Raw genomic sequence first — 22,592 nt, 5'->3', positions numbered from 1 at the left:
TTAGGGTTTAGGGACGGCGGCTGAAGGTGATGTTCCTCGGTGGTCGATCGTAACGGAGATGCTCATTGTTGAACTTATGTTATTTTAATACTATATCCTTACATTAATGACCTACAAATAAATTTATTTCTTCTTTTAAATTATAACTAGACCTAAATATCTTTCTTTTTTGGAAGCTTGCATGCTTTTCACTTTTTTTTTTCATGTTCATTATATTTTTTTATTGACGCTTTTGTTTTAGAACTGTATAAGAAGTCAAAGAAAATTGAAAAGTTATATTTTTCTCATTTTATAATATATATATATATATATATATATATGTGTGTGTGTGTGTGTTTTTAATAAAATAAAATGAAAATTTCATTAATAACCGTTTCCTTTATTAGTTCAATATTGATTCTTTTTTTAATTCAATAAACACAGTTTAAATTTGTTTTACTTTTTTTTTTTGCAAATTTTTTAGTTTCATTTAGTGCATGTTGATTCTTCCTTTTTGGAACCTTTAATGTTTTTCAATTATGGATTTAACTATTTCATTCATAAATACATTCAAATGTCTAAATTGTTATCAATGATAATTTTATTTTTAATATTTTCTCAATCCCACTCATTCAAAAACCAAACAATTGATTTATAGTGCGAAATAGTAACTATTATATAAAGCAAATGAATTACTGAATTACACATTCGTATATCTATGTCAACGCAATTAAAAAATATAAACAAAATTTTTATTTTTTGGTTGAAAAATTTAAATACCATTGATGCATTTATTAAACATTCACATTTATTTGAGAAATTCTTATGTAGACTCAGTCTACCACGTCATCCGTAGACTAAACCAATCATATCATAACACCTCATTAAAATGAGGGTATTCTTGTAATTTTGTTTGTTATTTGCATACACTTTTGAATAATAATATTACAAGAATGCCCTCATTTTAATGAGGTGTTATGATATGATTGGTTTAGTATACGGATGACGTGTTGGACTGAGTCTACTTAAGAATTTCTCCATTTATTAAGACAATGCAAGATGCAAAGCTGTAGCTCTCAAATTAGAAGAAATTCATATAATTCAATTAGGGGCTTTAGATTTTTCTTTTGTCGAAATAAATATAACTCAAATGACAAAAATCTTAAGAGAACAATGTATAAATAGTTCAATGAAATGTCATATAGCAAACGACATAGAGACAGAGACAGATACAGTGAGTGTGTACGCAGCTATTTTCAATGGCAATACCAAAGTAAGGTTGCGAGAAAAACAATGTGAAGTAGAGAGGGACTAGCCATCTTCTTACTTCACAACACTCCAATTCGCTTTCATCGGGTTTAACCATCAAACATTTGTCTATATCCCCACATACCTTATTGCTTTCTCCTTTTAATACGACACGGGAACTCCACTTAGCTTCTTAATCCCATCGAAAAATAAAGCATCGCGGTGATCCTTTTGCTGCATTTTGATCGAAATGGCGGCCAAGGTAGGTCGAACAAACGCCAACAAAAGCCTTGAAAGTCTACTAGACATGGACAAAACAGCAGCTGCAAAGAAAAATGCTGTGCCAGTTGAGACTCGGAAAATGATTCCAGGCCACGGTCTTGAGTTCAAAAATGTATCGTATAGTGTCAAAAAGAAGCAGAAGAAAGACGGTGTTTGGATCAGTAAAGAGGCTTATCTTCTCAATGATATATCCGGTCAGGCTTTGAGAGGTGAAATTATGGCCATCATGGGTCCGAGTGGTGCTGGAAAATCCACTTTTCTCGATGCCTTAGCTGGTCGGATTGCTCAGGGAAGTCTTCAAGGATCTGTCAGAGTAGATGAAAAAGCGGTTAGTGCAAAAACTGTTATAATCTGAAAAGAGAATGCGTCATTTATATGTACATATGCTTATAATATGGTTGTGCAGGTTACTACCAGCTACATGAAGATGATATCGTCTTATGTGATGCAAGATGATCAGCTATTCCCCATGTTAACCGTCTTCGAGACCTTCATGTTTGCTGCTGAAGTCAGGCTTCCTCCTTCCATTTCTAGAACTGAAAAGAAACAAAGAGTCTACGAGCTCCTAGACCAACTAGGATTAACGGTACACCACTGTCTCTCTATATATGTGTGTGCGCATCTGATTTGTTTAAGTTAGTAAATAGTTAAACGGAAAGATAATTGTTTTGCAGAATACCGCGCATACATATATTGGTGATGAAGGCAGGAGAGGAGTGTCGGGTGGGGAACGGCGAAGAGTGTCAATAGGAATTGATATAATCCATAAGCCGTCCCTGCTGTTTCTTGATGAACCAACCTCAGGTCTTGATTCTACAAGTGCTTTCAGTGTGGTGGAAAAGGTGAAGGAAATAGCGAAAAGCGGCAGTATTGTGTTGATGACTATCCACCAGCCTTCCTTCAGAATTCAAATGCTCTTAGACCGGATCACAGTTCTTGCAAGGTAAGCTAGGAAGCTGATGTTTCTATCTAGAGAAAATTTCTTAAATTAGATCAAAATTACTGTTTTTGCCCTAAAGTTTTTAAAATTCACTATTTCCTCCCTGAAATTTTATTATCTAATATTACCTAAGAAAGATATCAATTTAATATCTAAACCTGAGGGAGAAACAGTATATTTTAAAACTTTGGGAGGAAAACAGTAATTTTGACCTTACTTCAGGGTGATAGTAATATCCTTCTACTTTTATATATATCTAAGATTTAAAGATATCAAAACCTTCACACAGGGGTAAACTGATATACATGGGAAGCCCAGCTGCTCTTCCTTCTCATCTCTCCGGATTTGGAAGGCCAATTCCAGATGGTGAAAATAGCCTGGAATATCTTCTCGATGTCATCAAAGAGTATGATGAATCCAATGTGGGACTCGATCCTCTTGTTCTTTACCAAAGTGAGGGACTCAAACCTGATCAAGTAGCCAGGACTCCGATCCCCAAGACACCAAAAACGCCAAAAACACCACGAACTCCCTACACTAATACCTCTGGATCCAGACTAGGTATCAACCTCTGGAGCCAAGCATTCTCAACCAGTGGAACATCTCGAGCTGACTCTGGGCAATATGGATATGATGATGATGATGAAGACGATGACAACTTTGATAATTCCCTCGAGCGTAGGACTATGCCCACACCGATGAATTTACACAGTGGTGTCTATCAACCAAGGTTGGCTTCGCAGTTCTATAAAGAATTTTCAGTTTGGGTCTACAATGGTGTCAAAGGAGCTCCTCGCCGACCATCATGGACTCCTGCAAGAACTCCAGCAAGAACGCCAATTTCTGCTGCACGAAGTCAAGTTTCAAGCCAGTATCCAACACCTCAACATGTCCCTTATCATCCAAAAACTCCAGTTATCTATAGCCCGTCAGTGGATTCATATACTGCTTCATATGAAGATTTTTACATGGAAGAAGAAATGCTTGATGAGCCAGCACATGGCCCTAAATTTGCTAATCCATGGCTCCGTGAGGTTGCTGTCCTCTCATGGAGAACAGCACTTAACGTTGTTCGCACCCCTGAACTTTTTCTTTCGAGAGAGATAGTATTAACCGTCATGGCACTAATTCTTTCCTCACTTTTCAAGAACCTGAGCGAGTCCACATTCAAAACCGTTAATCAACTTATGAATTTCTACATATTTGCAGTTTGCTTGGTTTTCTTTTCATCGAATGATGCTGTCCCAACATTCATCCAGGAACGATTCATCTTCATCAGAGAGACTTCCCATAATGCTTACCGTGCTTCCTCCTATGTTGTCTCCTCTCTTTTAGTCTATCTCCCATTCTTCGCCATCCAAGGTCTCACATTTGCTGCCATAACCAAAATCATACTGCATCTGGAAAGCAATCTCTTCAATTTTTGGATTATCCTTTACGCCTCCCTAATTACTACCAATGCTTATGTTATGCTTGTTAGTGCACTTGTCCCCAGTTACATCACAGGATATGCAGTAGTAATTGCCACAACTGCTCTGTTCTTCCTGACTTGTGGGTTTTTCTTAAAGCGGACACAGATACCGATCTACTGGAGATGGCTACATTACATATCTGCAATCAAGTATCCATTTGAGGCAATGCTATCAAATGAGTTCAAAGGAACAAAATGCTATACTGGGAACTTTTCAGATCTTACGCCTGGTCCTCTCGGAGATATCAAACCTAGCAAACTGCATAATAACAATACAATTGGACCACATTGCCCACTGATCGGAGAAGATTTTCTATCCACAATGGACATCAAGATGGACAACCTTTGGTATGACGTCGCTATCTTGTTAGCTTGGGGAGTGCTTTACAGGCTCCTCTTCTATGTGGTTCTAAGATTTTACTCTAAGAACGAGAGGAAATGAAGCATGGGTTTCAGTTCCTTTTCTGTCAGAAGTTTATTTCAAGTTGGCCTATGTTTCAAATCAAAACTTTTCTCCCAAATTTTTTCTGCTTATAGTGACCATCTCTGTAGAACATGTAAAAATGTATAACATTTTGATGGACAGACTCTGGATGCACTAAGCCTAGTCTTGTTACTCATAACATTTGTTAAATTGAGAACACCAAGGTGGGTTCATTAGAAATTAACAAAAATTGAAAGAAAACAAACATTTATTGCTATAGGTTTTTTTGCCCACGAAATGTTATATAAGCAAGCATTATCCCATATATATTTTTGTCATCTTCCTTCATCAAAAAAATTTCATAAAATGTATCAACTTCACTTCAAATATTTTTCAGTATTCAAAATATCACTTCACCAATTCTAAATTTCTAACTAAGAGATTAGCTTCTCCTAAATGCAAATGCTGGGAAAAAAATCTCACTTCAAAAAAGAAACAGAAAAATAACAGGCAAACGTAAAACTGGCCTTGTCACAGACATCAATGCAATCTGCTAGAATAAAGATTTTAAGGTTCATAAACAGTTGGTTTCAGAAAGTTCAGGACTAAATAATTAAAATAACTGCTAAAACTTAATTGTAATCTGACTTAATTCCAATTAGAACTTCTGAAATAACTATTAAAAAAAATAAAGAATCGAGTGAGAGATCCACAAAAAGAAGACTAGAGGATGACGTTAAGCACTCGGCACAAATTAAATCCATGTTTATCCAACTTGAGCAGAGTAAGGTTCTCAATTTCTGGGCAGCGGTTACAGAATAAGGCCACAGTATGCTTAGGGTAGTTTGTTCATAACCTTAGGTAGCTAAAAGGTCTAGTATTAAAGAGGATCAGAGAGAAACTAAACGAAATTTCAGAGAAATGTCGTGTTCCTTAACTCAAGAGATTGTTAAGTTCTTTCTAATGAGCACCTAGACAGCCCTATTATCAGCAATTTTGGACAAGAGTTAGATGCTAATACGCCTCTACTCATGAAAGTAAGATGCAATTTGGGATTAATCTCAAGTTTAAGAGACTAATGTTGAACTTTCATAAGGACATTATATTTATAGCTGTTAATATATGTAGAATAGTTTATCTGTAGGACTTTCTATTCCGGCACAAAATGAAACGGCAACCGGTGGGAATTCTGATTAAGACTAGAGCTAGAATTTCAAAAATATTGGAACAAATAAAAGTAATCAATGACTCAATGTTTTATTGGACAAAAATAAATGACAGCCTCAAGAAAGTTTATGAAAAGGTAAGCTAAAGGGCTAAACTATAAAAAGCTCTCATATCCCTGAAATAAAGAATAGATTACCTCAACTCTGAAGCTTCAATACATTAGGTTGGTTTGCAAACTTAAAGGCAGTCAATTTGATAAATGAACAAAAATTCATTAGTTAATATACCGAAGACAAATGTGCAGATGTTAAATGGCTATCCATAGATATTAGACAGTCTGCAAGCTCGCATAAATTAAATGCAACTAAGCAACTCATAAAGTTGGACAAAGAAATAAGAGAATATAACATACCAGAGGGTAGTCAAGCAGAGTATAAAATCTGAGGAAATTAAAAAATTCAAGAATAATATTAGAAAAAATTCAAGCTTGAGATCTTTCAACTTGAGAAACTAAATAAACATGTGCAAGGAGTCAGAAATTCTGCATTTTCCACAGATAAAAGTATGAAAAGAAAAATAGCAGACATCTACTAGCACAACTTTATTGATTCCAACAGCCTTAAATAAGAGAACTTAACATAAGATACGTTGCTCGATAATCATTATGTAAATTAAAAGAGGAACACATAACCTTGACGAATCGTTATATTATAAAGCATTTATTCGTACAACTTTATTCTCAGATAACATTATTGATGAGTTTGATCACAGAAGCAAGACAAAAGGAATAGCCAAATACGTGCTTCTTACAATAGATTAGCCCAGCACTAGCCTGCATATTGTTCAATCTTCCGTTCCAGCCCATTTTTATCAGCCCCCATTACCTTGTCAATTTCCTTTCCATTTTTTATGAAGTGAAAGGTCGGAACACTGCTAATGTTCCACTTTGCAGCAACATCCGCTGCCTCATCAATGTCAACTTTTAAGAACACGGATTTGGGGTATTTTGCAGCTAAGCTTGTAAAAAGAGGAGAAATGAAACGACAAGGTCCACACCACGAAGCTGTGAAGTACAGAATTGCAAGGCGAGATGTTCTTGAAGCGGCATTCAGTTTGGCATCCAGATCACCAGCAGAGTGGATGCCCGTCACTTGCCCTGTGAATAACATAAGTTATAACCATAATGCATACAGCTTTTAAACTGTTAAAAGTCTAATCTATACAAAATACCAATGTCAATCAATTATCATTTTTTGCCCTGAGATGGTTGAGCTATGTCAAAACATATAACAGTTTCTTTTTGGAATGTTATCATATAAACATAGTCATAGCCGCTATAAATGGCATAAAATTGTGCAGATTGGAAGAGAGAATCCATATAGTTGGAGTGTATTGAACTTAGCTGTAATAAATGACAACTAAGAACTCCCCTGAAAAAGAAATCTGAAAAAAGCATACAAAATATCTAAATTTCCCATTATTTCTTTTATTAACTCAATGATCCTAAATATCCTTAACTTTACAGCCATTTCAAATTATGAGTAATAAGCAACAATATCACAGAAGACCACTAGCGCGTGCACGTGCGTTCATGCAAGACCTTTCTCTGGTGTACCACAAAGTACATTGCAACAATGTCTGTAAATTTGCTCGTGCATGTGCTGATCCTACATGATAAATGGAGCAGCGTAGAGCAATGGTAACATATTGCTACCACTAGAATATAATGCGCAAATATAAAGACATGTAGGTTTAATTTACTATTCTTTTCCATGGTTTTCCAAGGGTGCGGATACCAACAAAGCTTGCTGATGTGGCAAAAAGCCTTTTAATTAAATAACAGAACTGCGTACAGTAATGTCAAAACACAACGTTTTGGCCAGTGTCTTTAGAATCTTAAAATATAGCGGATAAGCAGAGGAAAAAAACATAGATTAAACATTCAATTTCTTTTCAAGTCAGCAAAATTATTGGCCAAACGATGTATTTTGATGTCACAAGATGAGTCACCTAATTGACTCAATCAAGTCTCACGTCAACCAGAATTCATCTTTGAAGAATAAACAAAAGGTGCATCATGCATCCACAAGCATGCTTGTGCGGAGCGTGTGCAAATACATTAATAGGACTTTGTACAGATAGAAGAAAGAATGAAAAGGAATTAAAGCATAGATCATACCCTCATTCAAAGCAGACAAGGCTTCTTGCTCCTGCATCAAAATGTAAAGACACCTTAGACTCTAATACTCTGTTCACAGGAAATATGATGTAAAAGAGAGCATGATAGTGCAGAGGGAGCACCAAAAGAAAATGACGGTGATGTTATCAATCAACACCTAAATTACATCAGTTATAAAAGTAGTAGCAGGAGTATAGCTATAGCAATTGTAATAGTAGTCTGAACAAATCGTAACTAAGACAGAAGTTGAATGACTCCACAGAAATTAAAGCTGTTAGTTGTAAAAAAACAAAAAACAAAACGTCTCAACAGAATTGCATCAACAAAACTACCCTTAATTATCTTGGGCATGGATGATGAGAAGCTAAGAACATTCTAAAATTTTGCTTTGCCGCTGCCACCCACACAGGAAAACTATATATCTTCAAAGTTTAAATTCTTCCACCATAAAACTTGAATCTCAGCTTCTTGCGGAAGAATGATGTTGTCAAGGAAATTAAATTTAGCTTTATTTCTCAGCTATAGAATTCAAGTGTCTCTAATTACTTTTTGAAAGTTCAGGGTTTAGGATTAAGTATTATCTAAAAGTTCAAGGTTTAGTATTATTAAGAAGTTCAAATCAAGGAATAACGATTAAAATAATCTTAAACTTTGCATGCTTTTCCCATTTATATTCAAAATGTTTAATTTTACCAAACTAGCAAGTCTAAAAATTGGTTGCAACTTGCAAATATCCATCATGTTAAAAGTAAACGCTACAACATATGTGAAGGTTACATGCGGTAACTTTAATTTTGTGGTTGTGCATCAAATTATGGTTTTGTTGTTTATGTGAAGGTCAGCAAGCCATCTGCGGAAACTTTAATATATACAACATGTCAACATCTATCTTTCTTAAGTATAACTCACAATATTATACGTATATTTCAGTTACGTCCAAACAAGACACGCCTAAAGAATCATTTCAAACTCATATTAGTAGAAGAACATGAATCAAATAAAAATAATTTGATCAATGGAAACTTAAAGCATTTAAAAATCTTTTGACCATTGGATCCGAGAATAGTTATGTCCAGGGGCGGACCTGGGCATATAGCCGGAGGGGGCATCCCCCCCCCCCCCCCCTCCCCCTCCAATTTCTGTTTTTACAAAAAACCCCTTCAACCTTTTGTTAATAAAAAATATAGTCATTTTTATACAATTAGCCTGCCCAATTAGATTTGTACAATTAACCCCCCCCATTCCACAAAAGCTAGTTCCGTACCTGGTTACATCACTATCTAAGGTCACAAATCAGCTATATTGAACTCTAGACCTTCTTTGAACCCTCTAGGAATTTCATATTGTTACCCCCTCCAACTGATCAATGATTTTGCATTGCCTCCCTTCTTTTGAGTGATAATGATCAAAAACTTCTGGTGTTAAAGTCAATGGTAAACTTGCTGTCAACATAAGTTCTTGTTAAACAGGTATAAAACTCCATCCTGTCTAATGAGGGCCCATCATAATCAAATAACAATAATACTACCTTTAAGGTAATAACAATAACAACACTCACTTGTGCTTTAGCTCGTCGTTGCCTTTCACGTTCAGCCTTCGTTAGCTCCCTTTCTTTCCTCATGCGTTCATATTTTCTACGGTGCTCCTCTAATTTGTGAGCATTAGGTTCAACCTATTGAACAGAAACTATAGTGAAGCAGGAAACTAAATTGCTACCTTTCAACTAGTTAACAAATGCACTGTACCTTTTTGAGCACTAAACCAATCTCCTCATCATAATCCAATTTAGATGCTACATGTAGATCCTTTGCTGCTTCTTCCCAATGGCCCAACATTGCCCTTGCCATTCCTCGTATTTTATATCCTTTTGCAGAGTCCGGATTGATCTAGAACACATGCAGTTAGCTCATCTTGTTTGATGACATTGCAATATGTGTAACTCACACATTCCATATAGTAATATAGACATGCATGCAGCCCTATAAAACTCAGGTTTGGAGATATCCCCACCACTAGGACTAACCTCTAAAGCAGCATTAGCATCATGTATGGCAGCATTTGGTTTCTTGAGTTTAATAAAGACACTAGCTGAAAACAAGGACATTAAAACACCACAACAATGGCCAATAATGAGATGTAATCAGTCGTTTAACAAATATATGAAAACTTAAGGTTACTAACAACAAATTACCTCTAGTTGCATATAAAATAGCCGAGGTTGGATTCAACATTATGGATTCTGTCAGATAATCAATAGCTTCACCCAGCTTACCTGGAATGATAAAATGTTGGCAAAAAAATCAATAGTGCACACCATGATCAAAAACTTAATGGCAGAAGCCAATGGCATACCTTCAGAGATTGCATCCATAGCTTTTAATTTTTCCATTCGCGCCGCATCCTGCATTTCTTCACTAACCTCAGTTACAGGGTTACCCATCTGCAATAAAAAAGAAAACTCATATTTAACCAAAATTTAAATACACATAATACGTATGTGCCATGTGCGCGTAGTTTCCACCTTTTGCGGTGGATCATTGTCAGGTTCCACAACGTCACTCTCGTCCAACTCAACATCAGACTCGATTATTTCATCAATCTCATCACTAGATCGTTGTCCATCACGATTTTCCTTTGTGTTCGACATGTCAATACCACCTTTCTCCTGGAAATACAAATGCCGATTCTCTCATCAAATCAACAAATAAAATGATCTAGACTTACTCTTAAAGTGCTCTGCAACTTGGACAAAAAAGTTATAAAAGAAAAAATTAAATTAGCAAAATAAGTTGAGAAAAATTAGCAAAATTTAAATTTTAAGGTAGGCTATAGTGTTCAATTCTACATTGATATTTTTTTTCAAAGGATTCAATGAAACGAGTCCTGACCGAGTTAGTTTGAGGAGCAGGAACTCGGGCACCTAAACTGCAAATTCAAAACAATTGCTATAATTAATGAAATAGGGGAAAATCATCAAAGAATTCATGAGGAAAATAATAATTATAAAAAATATAGGGACCTGTTAAGGTAGGATTTGAAAAAGGAAAGAGACGGGTCATTAAGAGTTGACGGGTCGGACTTGCAGTGCTCCACAAATTGCTTAAGGTCTGATATTTTGGCGGCATCCATTGTTATTTGCCAGAATCTTTAGAAGAACAGCCCAGAAGAAAGTACTTGACTTGAGATGCTCGAGTGAAGTTAACTACCTTTTTTTCTTTGGCTAAATACATTTTAAGGTTCTTAAACTTTACCACTTTTAATTATCTAATCCTTAAACAAAATTTTGTTTTTTATTGTTCGTTCAACTTAGCAAAAACGCATGTACAAGTTCATAAATAACCTAAATAATGTTGTTTCTTTATATTTGAAAACATAAATATTTACCTTAAACGGCGTTATTTTTATTATTCAGGAATTTGAATATGCGTTTTTACTAAGTTAAAAGATTAAAAAAAATAAAATTTTATTTAAAGATCAGATAATCAAAAGTGGTGTATAAGTTTAAGAACGTTAAAATGAATTATTATTATTTTTTCTAGATGCATTGAGTACGAGTAGGATACTATTACGAGAAGTGCAATTTTTATTATTTTTTAAATTTTATTTTCAGTTATTTCTTTTTTCTTTTTTAAATTTTATGACAAGAAATTATTTATATGAAGTATTGCCTGTTAAATTAATAAAACCAATAATCCAAGTATTGGAGTTATTTGTGTATACAAATTTGAATCTTTTGATCGATGTATAATATTTTTGCATCTATAAGCGAGTGAGATATTTAGTTTGCAAAAAATAATATTTTTGCGTTGCTAGACAGCGATTATATTTTCATTTAAACTTAAAACCAAAAAATTGCGTTAAATCTAAGCGAATTGAAAACTTTGCAACCCTTTATGTTTGTAAAACAGTCTAGATATTTATTTGAAACAAAATTAATTTTAAAGTAAAATTATAAAAAAAATTAAAAACTTGAAGTATTTTTGACATTTTTTTCGATTGAGATATTTCTGTAACTATATTTAAATGTGGAGTACCCTTTGTAAATTCCTAAAAAGAAAAGCACCTTGAGTAAATTGAAAATTCAGTAACGCTGCGGCAGGCCCTAAATATATCCGACATAAAAAATGACAGCCCTTTAACTTCCATCTTCGCCGGCGCGCACTGTAACTCTTTTGTTTATAATTAAATTCTCCGAAGTTTAAGGTAAATTTTAAATTTTTCTTCTGTTAAACGTTAATTTAATCCGTGCAAATTTCTAATTTTTTTTTTGTGAAGTTGTAGTGAGTGAAAGCAAAATGGTGAGGCCATATGGAGTAAAAGGACCCAAGAGAAAGAAGAGAGAGGAGAAATATGATACAGAAGAAAATGAAGCTGAAAAAAGAGCTATGCTTGAAGAAGATGATGATGGTGGTGGAGAAGAAGAAGGAGAAGGATCAGAAGGGAAAGTAGAGGAAATGGAGGGCATCCCAATTGTGCCAAGTGATTTAAAAACAAAGAAGCCTGGAGTCATTTTCGTGCTCGAAAAGGCGTCTTTGGAAGTTGCTAAAGTTGGCAAGGTATAATTGCTCTCATGTTCATTGTTGTTATCTATGAAATTTGAGCTGACATCAGTTTTGTATAAGTAAATATGGATGCTCAGCCTGCACGGGTTTGGTCCAGTGGTCTAAGCCATGGTTCTGATTCAAACCCCGGGTACTCCTTTTTTCATTTATTGGAGTGGTTGAGATTGAACCGCTGGTCATTATAGTCCGGAATGCCCCGTGGTCACGGATTCAAAAACCGGGTACACCCTTTCTAATAAATGGAGGCGTTGGGATTGAACTGCTGGCCATTATAGCCTAGAATTGTCAGGCATTTGGACTTGTGGACGATCCACATCCCGGGATTTGACAGTGACCATGGGCTTCAGTTCGGGGGAGTGAGTTCTCGTCCTCAAAAAAAAAAGTGGATGCTTAGGGTTATATTTGGTGCTTTATAAGGAATGGCTTATAGTTCTAGACTTTTTAACTGCAGCTTTTGTGTTGATTTTTGCTGGTCTTAATTGGAATTATGTGGAGTTATTGTCTAATTACTTTTGTGTATATATTATGTTTTTTAACTAGTTGTGTTTATGCAGACATACCAAATCTTGAACTCTGATGATCATGCAAATTTCTTGCGGAAGAATAATAAAAATCCTGCTGATTATAGGCCTGATATTGTTTATCAGGTACTGCTGTTTGTTATTAATAATTTATCTATTGTTTATTAAAAATTGTTATCTTTGTCCTGTATTGCTTCTATTAGCCCGAAAGTATGCAATATCCTATAGAAGTCCTAGACTCATAGTTCCTGTGACCTTGTTCTTTGTTCTTTGTTCTTTGATGGATATGACCAGAGTCTAAACATTTCTCTGGGCTTTCATTTTTCTTGATAATTGAATTATGCTGTACTTAATGTAATCCATTCACTTCATTTCTTGATTATTTCAGGCTCTGCTATCAATTTTAGATAGCCCATTAAATAAGGCTGGCATGTTGCAAACAGTATACGTGAAAACAGAAAAAGGTGTTCTTTTTGAAGTTAAACGGCATGTACGTATTCCAAGGACATACAAACGATTTGCTGGAATTATGTGTAAGTTTAGCTTGTGTCGCTCAGTTACGTAGAACATTTGTTTACTGTTAAGATGCTGCCTGTCTTGCTGTGTATGACCTTGTGAAATCTTGCAGTGCAGCTGCTCCAGAAACTAAGTATAACTGCAGTGGGCAAGCGTGAGAAGCTATTGCGTGTAATCAAGAATCCTGTGACCCAGTATCTACCAGTTAACTCTCGTAAAATAGGTGAGCTTCAAGTTTCTTGGCTGGTAATAATCAACTGCTAATACTTGTACAAATAACAATTTTTTCTGTATTTTAAATCAGGCTTCTCATACAGTTCAGAAAAGCTGGTTAAAATGAGCAAATACGCAGCTACAATTGACGATGACGTTAACCTTGTCTTTGTGGTATGTTTAGAATTAATTATTAATGTATATAATACTATAGTAACTCTCTTATTGACATTGTACGCTATTCTATCAACTTACAATCTTCAGGTTGGTGCTATGGCCCATGGAAAAATTGACTGCGATTATATCAATGATTTCATAGCAAGTAAGCGTTTTCTGGATTACTTTTCTTTATGCAATTGTGTTTCTGTCGAAATATGCATTCTTCCTACTTTATTAATGGCATCAAGATTTAGGTTATCATGTCAAGCGGACTTGATTTAAATATTGCAATAGTTTTGTATTTAATATTCTCTAGGTTTCTTTTATCTAAACTGCGGTTAGTGAAGTCACACATATGGATGTGTTATCATCATTAATCTTCATAGAGGTGTCTTAAAATCGTATTGAGCCAAATAATAGAACTGAGTCGACACATTTTGTTCCATTTGGTTTGAAGTGATGAAGCAATACAGTTTTTTTTTCCGGTTCGTTTCAGTTTTATGAGTAAAAAAAAGGTTACTTTACTAGTGCAAATCAAATCAAACAGACTGGTTCGATTTAGTTTAAAAAAATCGAAATTCTTTATAAAATTAGTTGGTTCAGTGTCAAAAAAAAATCAAAATTTCCGTTCAGTTTGTTTTGAACTGAATGCACACTCCTATATATATCATGTAATGATTGACTTTACATTGATGATAATGTTGACATTGTATTTTGGTTATGTTTTTCCAGTTTCCGGCTACCCAATGAGTGCTGCTTGGTGTATCGCAAGGATTTGTGAGGCCTTGTCGGATAAATGGAATGTACTGTGAACATGTCGTTTTAATTAATGCTTGAGGTCAAATTAATTTAATGGCATGCGCTGTGAGTTTATGGAACCGCGATTTATATTGAAAATGTTGAATTGATGTGGGATGAATTGGATTCAACATTATGGATACTGTGAGATATTCAATAGCTTCACATAGCACCTGGAAAGATAAAAATGTTGGCACTCCATGATCAAAAAACTTATGGCAGAAGCCAATAGCATACCTTGCATCCATAGCTTTTAATTTTTTTTCCATTCAGTTGCTGCAATTAAAATGTACAGGCTGATTCTCTCACCAAACCAACAAATAAAATGATCTTGACTTACTCTGCAATTTGGACAAAAAAGTTTTTTCAAAATAAATTACATTCAAATCAAATGCAAGGGCACTTAGGCGAAGATAGTTTATTATTAGTGCAATATATTAGCACATAATGCTTGTTCTTTGTTAGATTATTTGGTTGTCAAACTTTTCCTAATAACTTATCAATGCAATTGTTTTTTATTGTTCTTAATGATATCATTTTGACGTACAAATGAAAACAAAAACATAAAAGAGTCATGAAGAAAACAATTAAAATAAAGGCTAATCCCCTGAAAAACCCCCCACCTTTCAACCCCCCTTCGTTTGTATCCTCACCTTTCAAAATCTCCAATTTTACCCAAATTCTCACCTTTCATTTTCAATTGCACCCTAAAAGTATTAAATTAGCCCTTTTTCACTATAAAAAAGTTCGAATCGATAATTTATATTTTAATTCATATTCTAAATAGTCCTCAATGTTTAAATTTCAAAAATAAAACCATATTTCCTAATATTTTAAAAGTTAAATTTTTTTATGTAAAATATAAATCAATTAAAAATCTCATTAAATATGGTTTTGTTGTTGAAATTTAAACATTAAAGACTATTTAGAACATAAATTAAAATGTAAAGTATCGATTTCAACTTTTTTCTAGTGACAAAAGCCCAATTTAATACTTATAGGGTACAATTGAAAATGAAAGGTGATAATTTGGGTAAAATTGGAGATTTTGAAAGGTGAGACTGCAAACGAAGGGGGGTTGAAAGGTAGGGGGGTTTTCAGGGGTTAAGCCTAAAATAAAAGTAGGCACTTTTTTTTTTTGATAATAAAGTAGGCACTCCTTAAGGTACGATCTGAAATACATATTTGATACATCTATGATACGTTTCAGATGCATTTCAAAGATATTTATAAACAATTTATATATTAATCTTTCAATTGTGTAATAATTAAATTGTAAATGTTAATATTTTCTTAGAAATAAGTGTCAACTTAGGAAACATGTTATATATATTTTTAATATATAATTTGTATGTTTTCATTACATGTGATACATGTATTTTATCTTTATAGATATCTTTCAAATACATATAAATGACATAAATATTATGTATTTTGATAGATGCGTGTGAAATGTGAAAATGATACTCAAATATGTTTGAATTTTTTTATAGATACGTGAAAAAATCATAAGTGATATACATATTTCTTACTTAAAATATATTTACATTGACGCACTGACACGTCGAGGCATTTCAAAGACTGATATGCAAAAATTGACGCGCTCACACGCAGTTGACGCACGCTGGCGCATGATTGATGTAAGGCTGACGCATTGATTGACACGCATTGACGTGCCATTTTCTTATTGGAAAAATGCAAATGTTATTAAAAAATAGGTATTAATGTAATAAATTAGTGTAAAATGTTTTTTTAAAAAATTAATGAAATATTTAGAATTTTTAAATAATTTTTTACAATCCAAACAAAAATAAAATATAATCTTTCCATTACTACTCTCTCATTACTATTTTTTTAATAAACCAAATAGGGAGGAGAGGCCAGACAACACAAATTGCTAAACTGACTGACTATTACTCGTCGGAGTGATCTAGAAAAAATGGCAGATCAAACAGTGGAATCCCCACAATTATTTGATCTCAGCAATGGCACTATGTTTGTCAAAATCACCAATCTCGGCTGCACCATTACTTCCCTGTCTCTTCCTGATAAAAATGGTAACTTTTGAATCCATTTTTCTTATTTAATTTCAAGGATCAAATCTGGATTTTCTCATTTTTTGATTATCTTGAAGGGAATTTGGCTGATGTTGTGCTTGGATTTGATTCTCTGGAGCCATATCTGGTAAATTCTATTGTCTCTAATCTCTTATATGATGTCCTCATTAATTAGTTGAGGAATTGATTGGCTTAATGATAATTGATAAATGGTTATGATGTGATTTGTGGTTTAATTAGGGTTGTTAAAAATAATGTTTTGTTGGTGTGCATGTGTGTGATCAGAAAGGAGTTGCTCCTTATTTTGGGAGCATTGTGGGCAGAGTAGCAAACAGGATTAAGGATGGGAAGTTTACTATGGATGGTGTTGATTATACTTTGCCTCTTAACAGGCCTCCTAACAGCCTTCATGGTGCGTAATCGGCCGAATATTTCTAATTTGTGTAATTATTTATGCTGCTAGCGGAGATACTTTATTCGATCAATGTTTCATGTTTCGGAATCGTGTCGTAAACTTGGCCTTTCGGACACACAGCTTCATTTTAAACATAGAAAACCTCGAAATAACAATGTTTTGCTGCCGTGTCCGTGCCACCTACTGAAATTGTCATACTCATAGGTCTAATAGTTTGAAGGGCAGTTCATTACGTTACTTTTTAAGAAATTTCATGGCTGAGAATTTGTTAGTCTAGAGCTTGATTCGGGACATCTAGTGGTGCGAACTAAGGACTATGGATTAAAAATGAAATATAACCTACAATTTTTAGTCAATGTCATTTTAGTATAATTCGAAACCAAAAACCAAAAACTATATTGTATTTTTGTGTATTTGTAAACAAGCAAAGCAATTGATTAAATTATGACATGGTCATGGTCATTGTAATTACTTAGGTGACTGCAACTAGGGGTGTGCAAAATTCGAGTAATCGGAACAAACAAGCAAATTTGGTTCGGTTCGGATTTTAGAAAAAAAAATCAGTTAGCGCAAACCTGACTGAAAAAGAATCGAGCTAAATCGGTCCTATAAACTGTTTGAAAATTTTAATCAATTCTGCTAGAATATAAAACAAGTATAACCAATTCTCCTCTCATGTGTAGGTGGGTTCAAGGGTTTTGATAAGGTGGTGTGGAAGGTAGCCGAATATAATAAGGAAGGGGAACACCCATCAATCACCTTCAAATATGAGAGTCGTGATGGAGAAGAAGGTACTCTCTCTCTCTCTCCCATGTGCGCATACTTTCTCGCTCATCGTTTCTGTTTCTCGTGCTATTAGGTTACCCTGGAGATCTTTCTGTAACTGCAACTTATACACTTACTTCAAGCACCACAATGAGACTTGATATGGAAGCAGTGCCAAAGAACAAACCGTCTCCGGTCAACTTAGCTCAGCATACCTACTGGAACTTAGCAGGTCACAACTCGGGGAACATACTTGACCATTTTATTCAGATATCGGCATCTCATGTAACACCTGTCGATCAGAATACAGTACCAACTGGTGAAATCATGCCAGTTAAAGGCACCCCTTTCGATTTTACTACAGAGAAGAGGATCGGTGCCTCGATCCACGAAGTTGGTTTAGGGTATGACCACAACTATGTTCTTGACTGTGGAGAACAGAAGTTAGAGTTGCAACATGCTGCAAAACTGAAGGATCCGTCAAGCTCGAGAGTCCTTAACCTGTGGACTAATGCTCCTGGGATGCAGTTTTATACTGCAAACTATGTGAATGGAATAGTTGGCAAGGGAGGTGCTGTATATGGAAAGCAGTCCGCGCTTTGTTTGGAGACGCAAGGATTTCCGAACGCTGTAAACCAACCCAACTTCCCGTCCGTTATCGTTCGACCTGGTGAGACATATAAGCATACTATGTTGTTCGAGTTCTCGGTTGAATGAAATAATAGTGTTTCAACTTTCAAGCGAATAAGATGTTTAAGTTTGGTTTTACAGAATTACAAATAAGTATTGCTAGAGAATCATTTTATGAGATTTCTCTATGTTCTTGGGAGGCTATTGTTGGGGGTCTACATTTATGAGAATCATTTTTTTGAATATTTTGCAGCCATGCACTTGTTTAAATAAGTAGATGTGATTGTACCGGTTATAGTACCAAGCTTCTTTGTCATATTGATTTTATTGTAATTCACTATTATCCTCTTCTATGTTATCTCTATGGGAAAAGGGGTAAATATGCCCCTAAAATCTAAAAAGGGACAGATAAGCCCCCAACATCTTTAAAAGGGGCAAACAAGCCCTTCTTCTAAACAATGTATTAGCAATGTGTGCATATTGTGTAAATTTTGCTGACATGGCAAACGTAAATCCTATATAACATTTCTAACTAAATCAATTAAGAAAGCTTATTTTACGGCGTGAGTAAAATCAAAATCGTTTACATTAGGGTTCTTGATTAATTTGGATTTGGGATTTAGAGTTTGTTATTTAAAATCGGTTTTTCATTATAAAGAGTTGAAAATATGTAATTCGTGAATTCATAAATGCCATGTAAGATTCATATCCGTCATATCAATAAAATTTACACACCGTATGCATTGTTAACACGCCATTCAGAAGAAAAATGGCTTATTTGCGGTTTTTTAAAGACGTTAGGGGTTTATTTATTCCATTTTAAAGACGTTAGGGGTTTAAAACGATTAATTTAAATTAAACTTTCTGAGAGTACTATAAACGAAAGTATTCTCTTTTTCGCCAGTGGTGACTAAAAATATTTGAAGCTCTGTGCCTCTGGTTTTAAATGTCAACCTCTATAGACATTAAATTATCCCGATCCAACCGCATTTACCGCCCTTCTGTACATTTTCTCTCGATCTCTCTCTTTAATTTTTTTTAACTTTTTTTAAAATGCTTTAACCAATTTTTGTTTTTGTATTTAGGATTCTCTGAAAGGAAAAATAATAATCAAATCAGCTTCTTCACTCTCTCACTATGGAATTCGCCTCTCTCTCAATGGATCCGTTAACTTACAGGTATTTTCAATGCTCTTCTTGATTTCAAAATTATTTGATTCTGAATCGGAATTCATTTACTGTTATTTTAGGTTCGAGGAGGATCTGCAGGTGTTATTGAATCTATTTATGGCGCTATCAAGCCTATTCCTATTGTGTAAGGTTTTTTGAATTTTTTTTCAATAGTGTTTTAAATTTTATGATTAATAGAATTAGATGAAAGAAGAAATTTGTGATCAATTTTTAGTTTGTGTTGAAGATAAAATAAATTGGATTGAATGACTGCAAATTGTAATTTAGGTTTTGCAGAGTTTGGTTAAAAATTTGATTGAAATGTATCAGCAAGTGGTTTTTATGTTTCTGATTAAAATTTGGCAGCGGAGACAGTCCTTTCGGTTTACTTTGTTTAGTTGAAAATCTATCAGTTGTAAAGCATTTTGAAATTGATTCGATTCGATTAAGCTGTTATTCACTAAAAGCTGTCGCACTGGTGTTCCTTATAGGCCTAGTTTGTGGTTGTCTGTATCCTAACTTACTCAACCTCTTGTGTATCCATTTGCCTTTACTTGGCTAGATTAATGTTGTTGGAAGTTCCCTTTCGGTCTTCTTGGGTCAATATCTATATCTGTACCAGTGATATGATTTCTTTTCTTTCTCATATGGTAACAGGAATAAGAGCTTTGAGATTAGGTCTTCGGGAAAGATTGGTCCAGGTACAACAGAGGTAGATATAAGTTGACATTTAATAACATCTGGATCGCCATCATTATGTTTCAGATTACATTTTTGTCAAATAACCAGTCAATCTAAAATTTTTGAGCTGTTAGATGAGGCTCTAACTTAGGTTTTATTATCTCTAACACATCTTACACGCAAATATCTATTAGGATTGAGGCGTAAACAAGTACAGGCCCGTGTTAAAATATTTAAATAACCGAATGGGGGTTATCAAGAATCGAACGCTCGTTCATATAGGCTTTGATACCATGTCAAATAACCATTCAACCCAAAAGTTTAAGTTAGGTAAAACTCCAATATGTGGTTTTATAATCTCTAAGAAGTTTGATAGATAATTTTCTTAAAATGTAGTTGATTGGAGACCCATGGTTTAGTCCCTAGAATATGAAAAATGTCAATATCTTCTTATTTCTTATCAAATTAACTGCCTTTTTGCCCTCTTTGCCAGCTATTACAAGTTTCTCTTCATGTCTGTCTGTCTGTAGTATTTTTTTATTAACTCTTTGTGTTCTTAACTGCATGCTTTGTAATTTGTAAGATGTTTGATTTTTGTGCCAGATACCATTCTCTGCAATTGTTAAGAAACCTGGAGAAGAAAATTTGGAAAAGTTTTATGAGACCTTCCATGGAACAAATGTTAGCATTCAGGTGACTGTTGACTTATAAAAGTACCAATACATACTTGCTGATGTTTTTCATTTTCGTTCTCCCTAGCCTCAGTTTCTTATGTTTTCCTTCTTTGTCTATCTTTTTGGTACTTTATGATTAATGAACCCTGTTATAGTATTTGCTGACTGTAGATATATTGAGAGGATATTTGCATAAATCCTTATCTACAACCATGGAATTTATAGTCGAAAGTGATAAAGGTGAAGATTTGAAATTAAATATATAAGTTATCATTGTTGTTAGTGTATCTAATACTAACTCAATAAGCCTTTGTCTCTCTGTTCTTGTACCTTAGTTGATCTTCCCGAGAGACCAGTTTCTCCTGAAATGGCTATCTTTTACATTACTCAAGATACTCAGAGACATCCGCTGCTTCCTGAACTAAAATCAGGTCTGCTTTTGGCCATTTGTCCTCTATCCTCGTTCTCAGGTCTTGAATGCAAGTTCTAAAACAATAACTATCTGCTTCAGCCATATTTTTAGTCTTTAATTTTTAGGCGCTTGTGTGTATTTTGCATATGTCATGAGATTGTTTTATGCGAAATTCCAAACTCTATGCATTTGTATACTTGGTGTATACATCTTTATGGTATTCAGAAGATGTATTAACTGTGTACGGCTATGATTGAAAAGGTGGGTTTCGGGTGACGGGAAGGGTATCTACTCAATGTTCCTTGTTGGATACTATCAGTGGAGAGCTAACAGTAGAAAGGTCTGCAGTTTCCATTAGCTCCATTGACATTCACTTGCTTCGAGTAGAGTCAATTCTTCATGGAGACAAAATTGTAACCGAAACCTCTTTGATTCAGACCACACAGGCATGCCGCATTTAACGCTTTATAAATATATTTTTTATATTTGTCTGATGCTAATTTATATCATTTTCCTTTAACGTTTATCAGATAACAGATGGAGATGTGTGTCGCAACATGACTTTACCCATATATGTTATCTTACCCCGTCTTTTGACTTGTCCAACTGTCTTAGCTGGGTAAGCCCCCCTGATCATTGCACATTAAAGTACGTGTTGCACATTTAAGTAGATGTCAGTTTTCACGTTTTTTATTGCCGATGTGTTACATGTTTCTGTAATTTGTGAACCTATTTAGGTAGTGTGGATATCCTATTTTGGGCACTGCTCTTGATTGTTTTGTTTATATGGTATCTCATTCGGACACAATAATTTCTTTTTTCGCTTACCTTATTCTGTTGCAGTCCATTTTCAATCGAGTTCAAGTTGTCGATTATGATCACCTTTCAGTCAGAACTCTCGAAATTGCATAAAAAATCAGATCCAAGAACTCCAAGGCTCTGGGTAAGCAATTATTTAAATTTGATATTCAAAGTGTTTTTGGCACATCTAAGATGTCTTTCGAATTTCAGCTGGCCATGGAAACTTTACCACTTGAACTTGTCCGATCACGGTGAGCAATGAATATGAGGGAAGCATTTAGCAGATATCTTTTGTATTTGAAAAATATAGTTTTAGGGGGTTTTTTGTTTGTCAAAAGTTTTAGGGGTTTTTACTTGTATAATATTCTTACAATTATGTCATTACCTTTAAAAATTGTGGCTAGTATAAAATATCTTATTAATGATAATTAATAATTTGTGATATTTATGAAAAATATCTTTTTTTTCACATACCATTTCTAATAATTAGACATAAATTTTGTCATAAAAATGTTTATAAATCTGTAAA

The 22,592-nt window shown here is 34.4% G+C and overlaps 5 protein-coding genes across 13 annotated transcripts; 4 read left to right on the top strand and 1 right to left on the bottom strand.

The window, feature by feature from the left end:
• Positions 1 to 1,076: 1,076 nt before the first annotated feature.
• LOC126667710 (TPR repeat-containing thioredoxin TDX) lies at positions 1,077 to 10,873 on the bottom strand. Of its 8 annotated transcripts, none has more exons than XR_007638260.2 (13): positions 10,710 to 10,873; positions 10,579 to 10,615; positions 10,212 to 10,355; positions 10,043 to 10,130; positions 9,882 to 9,962; positions 9,714 to 9,778; positions 9,436 to 9,576; positions 9,249 to 9,362; positions 7,691 to 7,721; positions 6,322 to 6,667; positions 2,198 to 5,951; positions 1,924 to 2,045; positions 1,077 to 1,814 (listed from the first exon to the last, which is right to left on the bottom strand). XR_007638260.2 is itself a non-coding variant. In XM_050360760.2 (10 exons), exons 1-10 carry the CDS (start codon positions 10,817 to 10,819, stop codon positions 6,339 to 6,341), a joined length of 1,140 nt encoding a protein of 379 aa, XP_050216717.1. In that variant the 5' UTR covers positions 10,820 to 10,872; the 3' UTR covers positions 6,199 to 6,338. The 8 variants fall into 8 exon arrangements, 1 of the variants encoding a protein (XP_050216717.1); XR_007638262.2 differs by having other exon boundaries at positions 1,924 to 2,039; XR_008790077.1 differs by having other exon boundaries at positions 1,924 to 2,478; positions 2,729 to 5,951.
• LOC126667711 (ABC transporter G family member STR-like) lies at positions 1,478 to 4,362 on the top strand. The gene is made up of 4 exons (XM_050360761.1): positions 1,478 to 1,837; positions 1,916 to 2,095; positions 2,184 to 2,452; positions 2,739 to 4,362. Exons 1-4 carry the CDS (start codon positions 1,478 to 1,480, stop codon positions 4,360 to 4,362), a joined length of 2,433 nt encoding a protein of 810 aa, XP_050216718.1.
• An 860-nt stretch (positions 10,874 to 11,733) lies between the features above and the next one.
• On the top strand, positions 11,734 to 14,590 carry LOC126666722 (uncharacterized). Of its 2 annotated transcripts, none has more exons than XM_050359577.2 (8): positions 11,734 to 11,893; positions 11,972 to 12,246; positions 12,807 to 12,899; positions 13,162 to 13,306; positions 13,402 to 13,512; positions 13,594 to 13,676; positions 13,767 to 13,824; positions 14,394 to 14,590. In XM_050359577.2, the coding sequence occupies exons 2-8, from the start codon at positions 11,986 to 11,988 to the stop codon at positions 14,471 to 14,473; spliced, it is 831 nt and encodes a 276-aa protein (XP_050215534.1). In that variant the 5' UTR covers positions 11,734 to 11,893; positions 11,972 to 11,985; the 3' UTR covers positions 14,474 to 14,590. The 2 variants fall into 2 exon arrangements, with proteins under 2 accessions (XP_050215534.1, XP_050215533.1); XM_050359576.2 differs by having other exon boundaries at positions 11,737 to 11,893; positions 11,966 to 12,246.
• A 1,717-nt stretch (positions 14,591 to 16,307) lies between these two features.
• LOC126670757 (uncharacterized) lies at positions 16,308 to 18,642 on the top strand. Its single transcript, XM_050364578.2, has 5 exons — positions 16,308 to 16,516; positions 16,594 to 16,643; positions 16,802 to 16,928; positions 17,615 to 17,722; positions 17,791 to 18,642. The coding sequence occupies exons 1-5, from the start codon at positions 16,399 to 16,401 to the stop codon at positions 18,411 to 18,413; spliced, it is 1,026 nt and encodes a 341-aa protein (XP_050220535.1). The 5' UTR covers positions 16,308 to 16,398; the 3' UTR covers positions 18,414 to 18,642.
• A 575-nt stretch (positions 18,643 to 19,217) lies between these two features.
• On the top strand, positions 19,218 to 22,507 carry LOC126670751 (uncharacterized). Its single transcript, XM_050364571.2, has 11 exons — positions 19,218 to 19,329; positions 19,412 to 19,504; positions 19,576 to 19,640; positions 20,153 to 20,207; positions 20,780 to 20,869; positions 21,006 to 21,090; positions 21,186 to 21,281; positions 21,524 to 21,708; positions 21,793 to 21,881; positions 22,106 to 22,205; positions 22,274 to 22,507. Exons 1-11 carry the CDS (start codon positions 19,273 to 19,275, stop codon positions 22,316 to 22,318), a joined length of 960 nt encoding a protein of 319 aa, XP_050220528.1. The 5' UTR covers positions 19,218 to 19,272; the 3' UTR covers positions 22,319 to 22,507.
• The last annotated feature ends 85 nt before the right edge of the window (positions 22,508 to 22,592 follow it).

This window comes from Mercurialis annua, linkage group LG2, assembly GCF_937616625.2.
Source record: "Mercurialis annua linkage group LG2, ddMerAnnu1.2, whole genome shotgun sequence".
NCBI lineage: Eukaryota > Viridiplantae > Streptophyta > Magnoliopsida > Malpighiales > Euphorbiaceae > Mercurialis > Mercurialis annua.
The sequence above is the reverse complement of the archived record's forward strand: the minus strand, read 5'-3'. Positions and strand labels throughout refer to the sequence as shown.